Source organism: Andrena cerasifolii, chromosome 1 (genome assembly GCF_050908995.1).
Source record: "Andrena cerasifolii isolate SP2316 chromosome 1, iyAndCera1_principal, whole genome shotgun sequence".
In the NCBI taxonomy this organism is placed as follows: domain Eukaryota; kingdom Metazoa; phylum Arthropoda; class Insecta; order Hymenoptera; family Andrenidae; genus Andrena; species Andrena cerasifolii.
In genome coordinates this window covers 23,566,195-23,573,394 of record NC_135118.1, presented here as the reverse complement: position 1 = coordinate 23,573,394, position 7,200 = coordinate 23,566,195, and the positions used below count along the sequence as shown (strand labels likewise).

Sequence of the window (7,200 nt, the reverse complement as noted above, 5' to 3'; positions counted from 1 at the left end):
AACCTGTAGTAGAGCCAACCTTTCGCGACGCTATGTCCCTAGTCCTCGCCCTTGCGCTTGTATCGCATGTAATTTAGCGACGACAGTGCACAGCAGCTGGCTAGATTTTCTCCGAAATCGAAATAATGGGATAATTTAGAGCAACGTTTCAGTGTTTTACTTGCGATAATATTATTTGGAGTATTTGTTTTAGTATAATGTAGTAATCAATGGAAAACAGGAAGAGCTTGTGTTGAGTTTATTAAATTGTAAAAGTAGGGGCGGTATTCTCAGTCGCTACTTATTCTTAAGCAAATGCTTAAGCATGCGACACCCTCTACTAACCTAGTAGCTAGTAAAGGATGCCGAATGCTTAAGCATTTGCTTAAGAATAAGTAGCGACTGAGAATGCCGCCCTATATGCTTTTAAAAATAATCTGTCGATATATCATTTATCTTGAATGCTTTTTCTAATGAGAATCAGCCTACAGATTCGTGTCGCAAGTATAGTTACTTTTCGCGTTGCAAAGTTTTTTGTATTTCTCCAGAATCACAAAATCATTTAGGTTTTCGTGAAAGTCATTCTCGCTTGAGGTTAATATTTGTTCGTATTAAAAATTGTAGAAGAAATAGTTTGAAGTGGCGTGAACGCGATAATCCATGAACAATGGATACCGAACAAATTCTTACGTATGACATTAAGCAATGTTTAAATTTGATACTGAACGGCAAAGGTGCAGAGGTTACTGCTGAAGGATGGACCAAACTGAGAAAAATTGATAGGGAGTCTACCTACAGGCAGTTAAACAATTACGAAACTATTTTAAGGGAAACGCTCAACGGCCCGATATCAAATGTACCCGAAGTCCCGCACGTCCTCACGTGGTTCTCGAAATATTTAGCGGAGGAGACATACTCTGTTAATCCGATTTCAAATGATATCGCAGTAATGCTAAGAAACACAGAAATAAGTGATATGTCTCATTTAACGATGATACTTCAGACGTTGACGTTGCTAAAACGCAACGTCTATCTGTCAGAATCCGTAAATCATTCGGAGCTTTGCGAGGCGATTGTCACGAGTCTGTCCACCTTCCCGATGTCGTACCATCTGAAGAAGATCTCAGAGTTCAACGAGAATGCAAATAAGATTCAGAACTTTCTAAACATGGTATTAACTAAGTCCAAGAACGTCGAAAGTGATAATTTAATTTTCGTATGCCTTCAAACATTATATAGAATTATATCGGATACCAATCAGAAGCAGGAGCCTGGGCCTGGTTTAGCGGCTGTATTACAATTGGTGGAGCCGTCTGATATATTGAAAGCTGTTAATTGGATTCTGTCCGAGTCGCATTGCGACGCGCAATTAGCTCAAGCATTGAAGGTTTTATGTAATTGGCTTCCGAAATGGAGAGGCGATCGACTTAGCATTTGGATTATGGAATTTATACTTGGCTTAGAAAGGCAACATAAGTATTCGATACTCGTCGAGGTCACAAAGGCTACGCTCGATGTAATGTTTTGCGCTTTATTAGTACCTGTGATTCGTCCGAATGCTTCCCCGATTATATTTCATGTTTTAAAGAGGCAGGGGTGCCCCTCGCTTTTCCAAAATATAATGCAGAATTCGCTGAGCGTGCTAGCTTGCTTATCAAAAGAGAGCTCTGAATCGAGCAGGGAATGCAGCCAGAACTTAGTCGATGTTATGAAAATACTTTCGTTAAGATTCAGAGTAATTCAGAGCCAACATGCTCCTGGTAATGTAGGAAGTAATTTCCCAGTACAACCGCAGGTTGTGTCTAACGTGAAGGGAATTTGGAACGAACATGTTTGGACAGATGGAGTGGAAGAAATGGAGCCAGTAATTGAATCGCCAAAATCACACTCCGGGAAAGTTGGGCTCTCGAATCTCGGAAACACATGTTATATGAATAGTGTGTTACAAGCGCTGCTGATGACTAGACAATTTTGTTATGAAGTGTTAATGTACAAGCCTTCGTGCGAAGCTGACGACCAAGTAGTACTTAAAAAGTTGCAAAGTCTATTTACACTTTTATTATATTCGAAAAGGATTTCTTTGGCACCAACTGAAATTCTCTTAGCATCTCGTCCTGCTTATTTTCTACCGGGTCAACAACAAGACAGTTCAGAATTTCTCTGGTTAATATGTTGTTCATACTGTAATGCTTACTTTTCTTAAACTAAAATGCAACGTCTCCTAACTGTGGTTTTTTAATTGTAAGTTGTTCTGCTAGTAAGGAACAATTACATCTTTGCGATTGCCTATGCTGCCGATAGTTCACACTGTCAGATAATTCATATTCCTTGATTCATTTGCATTTATTTTATGAGTTTTCATAGCACAAACTATTTTTTTTGTTGATCGAAATAGCTTGTTACATGTATCACGTTTATTTTAACAGTCATCTTTTGGACCTCTTACACGAGCAAAAAAAGTCTGCAACCATAAGTTGCGAAAGTAACGAGTCGAGTCTTAAGTACAAGGATGATAAGGAAATAAGTGATGTGTCGTTAGTAAGCGAGGAAGGAGGTAATATTAAGCACTGGACAACGGAAGAAGACTTAACCGAAAGTATCGCCTCGGAAAGAAAGACACAGTCGTTGGCAGACTTTACGCAAGGTATTATGCAACGTGATATTGTGTATAACTGATATATTTGTATAAGTTTACATTGAATGTTATCGTAGGAGAAGATCTGGCACAAATGCAGCAACTTAGCGACTCGCGTTCGGATTCTACAGATAGCGGAATACAGTCCGTAGGCGGGGAAGACACGAGCGTGCAAGTACCACTTGTACACAGGGTTCTCGGAGGAAAGTGTAAAATTACTTATCAGTGCGCTCAGTGCGATACCAGCTCTCACAATACAGACAAATTTCGTGACTTACAATTGAGCTTCCCGGAGGAGATACAAGAGAACCAAGAAGTTTCCGTGCAAGACCTTATCAATTATTATCTGACGCCAGAAAAGTTGACTGGTGAGAATAAATATCGATGCGATAAATGTATGAAGCTGTGTGACGCACAAAGGATTATAAAAATTCTGCACGCACCGGCGTATTTAATTTTGATACTGAAGCACTTTCATTATGATTTCGACACCAGATTAAGAACGAAACTGCGACACAAAGTAATGTACAACGAAACTATACAATTGCCAGTATCGACGTCCCTGTGCACAACAACGGAAACTTATCAATTATACGCAGCTGTGGTACACTCTGGTTATAGCATGGATTATGGCCATTACTTCACTTATGCCCGCGATTCGAAGCAGAATTGGTACAAATTCAACGACAGTTACGTGTCGCAAACGACCTTCAACGATTTCAAGGATCTGAAACCGCCGGACACGCCGTACATATTATTCTACGAGAAGTCTGCGCCGTTCGAAGGAACTTGCGACGAGGATAAGCCGGAGTTGTCGACGCTGAGCAAAGAATTACAGGAGCTGGTGGCGAATGACACCACGTCTTATATCGACGAATTAAGACGTCAGACTGAGAAGTCGCAGCGCGGACGGCAAAGCTCGATAGTGCTACGAAAGAACGAAAATTCCGACGACGACAATCCTCCCCCTAGTAGCTGTCGGGGTACAGTTAAACTGCCAACAAGTCGTTTCCTTTATTAGATTATTTTAATATTTAAATACTATATTCTTTTATGAAATCGAAGTTCCAAGTAAATTTGTAATACATTTTCCTTACGGTAGCAAGGAAGGTAAGGTTCCTTCATGACTACAGTGACGCTACCTTGATTGGTTTGTGCGTTCGACATATTTGAACACAGTATTTTCGGCAAATTTTGTACATGTTCGTTGAAGGTAGCTCGCACATTATTTTCTTTTATGTTATATACTTCTTTTATCTGTGCAATCGCTTTGCATGGGAATGTATATTTCAGGATTGTTCTCGATACTGTAATCTTCTGCAGAAAATTCTTAACACTAGTCAATAATTATTTCCTTAAGATATTATCAAGTACAGTGATTGGAATGTTCATGGAATATTCTTAATATTTGTATTTTCTTTTTTGTAAATTTCAGTCAGTTGTGTTTTATAAAGATCACGGAGTTAAGAAATTATACTGTCGTTATTGGAAAGTGTATTATAAAGTCGCAAAGGAAAAGCAACGTAAACTCAGTCCACTGTACAAAATATAGTCTTTACGTACTATCGGGAATATTATGAATTTTCATACGTTCGTCATGGTTTTGCACATGGTAATTTGATATCCGCTCGAGCGGATGCCTTTTGTCACGCGAGGAAATATAAGCACTATTTATTAAACTTTATCTCACCGAATCTTATTTTCCGTGTCTAATCTTCAACTATCATTCACTAAATATAACTCGTGTACATAAATTCATATTTCGACAAATGGCAGTTAGATAAATGTTATATACAAAATTGGCCGGCGTTTTAGAATGCCCATCGAACGTGGCAAGTGTTTTTTCTTAGCAACGTGAGAGAAAAATTGAAAGAATGTTAGTTGCTATTGTTGTAAATAGGTGTATTTTAATCGTAGTTACATTAAAACACTCCAAGCATTACGAATCTGTGATGAATTTATACTGTCAAATTGAATTAATATTAATTTCTTAGCTCAGTATTCAAGGAAAATGATTAACCATCTTAATTTATAATCGGAATACTGTATTATACAGTTTTCGTTAGGTCTTACATGTATGTAAATGCCCTTAGACGATACGCGAATAAATTATTCGGAGCGCTCCTCTTTTGATAGTCGTGATATGATTTATATTTATTCTTCGTTTAACAATTTATCGCTGCAAACAACAGCGTAAAGAGAGAATGAGAGTGTGCGTGCGCGCGCGCGAGAAGCGAGTGAGTGAGATAGAAGCACAAGTATTACGCGTACTTTTAGGGTGAAACGATAAATGTCCGACTAATATTTTATCACACAATTGCATTGTTATTATTAACGAAGTTATTTATGATAAGTGTGGTGCTGCTGTTTTCTAATTCTTAATTTTAACGATACCGCAATGTAAACCGAGTGTGAAAGACTTATTAAACTATAGTTCTGAATAATAAAACTATAACTGACACGCGGCAATCTTCTGGGTGTGCATTATTCGTTACCATTTTGTCTTTTGGAATTCGAATCTATCGCTGTGCGCAATCACCTAATTAACTTAAAATGCGTAATTAAGGTGGGAAACCACTGTAATGGTCTGTAAAGTAAGGGTGTTTTCAGGATTTTTTTTTCAACCCAGCGACGCAAGTAAATCAATGTATTGCTTAGTATAGTTAATGTGTACATATTGAAGGGTAAAAAAAAATTTAAATTAAATTCATGATTCCGTTTCCGGTATACTTCGTCAAAATATGCGCTGCGGCAAAATCGTTCCTGTGGCGTTGACAGTGCCTTAGCCACATGGTTAATCTGAATTCAAAAAGACAACAGTATTTAGAAACTAGAAGCCTACGTCTATTACGTGTCGTAAAAAAAGCAAATATTGAAAAAGATAATAAAATGTCGTATCCCTAAAAAAAATCATTTTTTTGTGTAAAGATGTTGATAAAAAAATAGAAGGAAGCCGTTAATTAAAAGGAACTGATGTCACGTAATAGAGGCGGGTTTTTCACACAACAAATGGCTTTGTTCATGTCAATTGGACAGTTTGGTACAGTTTTTTTCTGTTTTTTCGCGGTTGAAAAATGTGATTCTGACAAAAACGCGTTCAAAGTGCCGCTCGGTTCGGTCGCGCTCTTGACACCCCTTCACGGAAAATACTATATCTCCGTCAATTTCACGAATTTATTCATAAAATTTGGAGAGAGCATTCTTGAAACGTATATCTTTCAGAAATTGTAAAAAAGAAAAATTCGATTTTTCCGATATGTTCCAGTGTTTTCACCCCTTAAGGGGGTACAGGACACGTGAAATCGATGGTTTTGTTTGTGTCGGATTGCTTAGGTACCAAGTAATCACTATACCCCTAATTTTCATAGTTTATTGTGGACGCGTTTCCGAGTAATTATCGAAAAAGAAAAAATTGTCGGAATGTTCAAATTTGTTGACATTATTAAGCGCTGAACATGTGCACGTAATATCAGGTGAACCAATCATCTGAAAGTAAAACGCTTTGAAGTGAGTAATTTCTGCACCAAAATCTAAAACATGGAATTTGACTGGCGAATTTAAACAAAAATTGTGGAAGTTACACACGACTCAGTGCTTTTCGCACACTTTTACGGAAGAACATCGTCTTTAAACGACTTTAAACGTTTGTAAAATTGTTTACAAACATTCAATGTTGACGCGGAAATTCCATGTTTTGGAGAAATGAATTCTACGCCTCCCGTTAAAGTTTCAAGTGAAAATATTCATTCGTTCAAAAGTTATGATGTTCACCGTAATGTACGGTGTTTAAAAATGTAGTTTCGAGATAAACCGCTTCAAAGTTAAGTCCCCTACGCCAATACCGCACTGCGAGGCCGTTACTCGGCGGTGCACTGACAAGGGAAGATCAATTCAGAAAAAATTCAACAAATTCTGAAACTTTTTGAATATGTGGGGGATTTCCTCCTGATTACAACGCAATTTTTGTTTGCTGCCCAAATTCACTCGAAGGTGGTGAAATTAACCCTTGAAAATTCGGCTGTTTTCGGATTTTGTGTTATAGCTCGCGAAGTGTAAGTGATAGAAAAAAAGTTTCAAGACAAAAGTTACTTCTTCTAATTAGATCTATCATTTGGCAAAAAAAATTTTACAGTTCACGAGTTATAACAGAAAATCGGAAAATAACCGGATTTTCAGGGGCCAGTTACACCCCCCTAGAGTGAATTTGGGCAGCGAACAAAAATTGCGTTGTAATCAGGAGGAAATCCCCTACATATTCACAAAGTTTCAGAATTTTTCGAATTTCCGGGTTGGGGATGTTCCCTTGTCAGTTACATTCAGCGCTATAATTTCCGTAATTGTTCGAATCTCGTCATGAAACTTTGTTGTAAATGTTCACAAAGGATGACACTTTCAGAATTAATAATAAAAAAAAAATCGATTTTTCGAGATTCCAATGGTCCTGTACCCCCTTAAACGTTAATACACTCCGAGTATCCTGTACCGAGCTACACGATCGCCATCGCCTCGTGAAACGTGCACGATTTTCGTTATTTAATTGACATCAAGATAAATCGTGCCAGATTACGGTGACAATGATGTGAGAC

The 7,200-nt window shown here is 37.9% G+C and overlaps 1 protein-coding gene across 1 annotated transcript; it reads left to right on the top strand.

Annotated features, from left to right (window-relative positions):
* The first annotated feature begins 516 nt into the window (after window positions 1-516).
* LOC143370517 (ubiquitin carboxyl-terminal hydrolase 38) lies at window positions 517-5,081 on the top strand. Its single transcript, XM_076815755.1, has 3 exons — window positions 517-2,142; window positions 2,406-2,623; window positions 2,692-5,081. Exons 1-3 carry the CDS (start codon window positions 647-649, stop codon window positions 3,633-3,635), a joined length of 2,658 nt encoding a protein of 885 aa, XP_076671870.1. The 5' UTR covers window positions 517-646; the 3' UTR covers window positions 3,636-5,081.
* The last annotated feature ends 2,119 nt before the right edge of the window (window positions 5,082-7,200 follow it).

What these genes read in the sequence shown, in the direction of transcription:
- LOC143370517 (XM_076815755.1), top strand. Translation starts at nt 647, where the DNA reads ATGGATACCGAACAAATTCTTACGTATGACATTAAGCAATGTTTAAAT. An exon ending in GACAGTTCAGAATTTCTCTG is followed by an intron (nt 2,143 to 2,405) that starts GTTAATATGTTG and finishes TTATTTTAACAG; the next exon opens with TCATCTTTTGGACCTCTTAC. An exon ending in GTTGGCAGACTTTACGCAAG is followed by an intron (nt 2,624 to 2,691) that starts GTATTATGCAAC and finishes ATGTTATCGTAG; the next exon opens with GAGAAGATCTGGCACAAATG.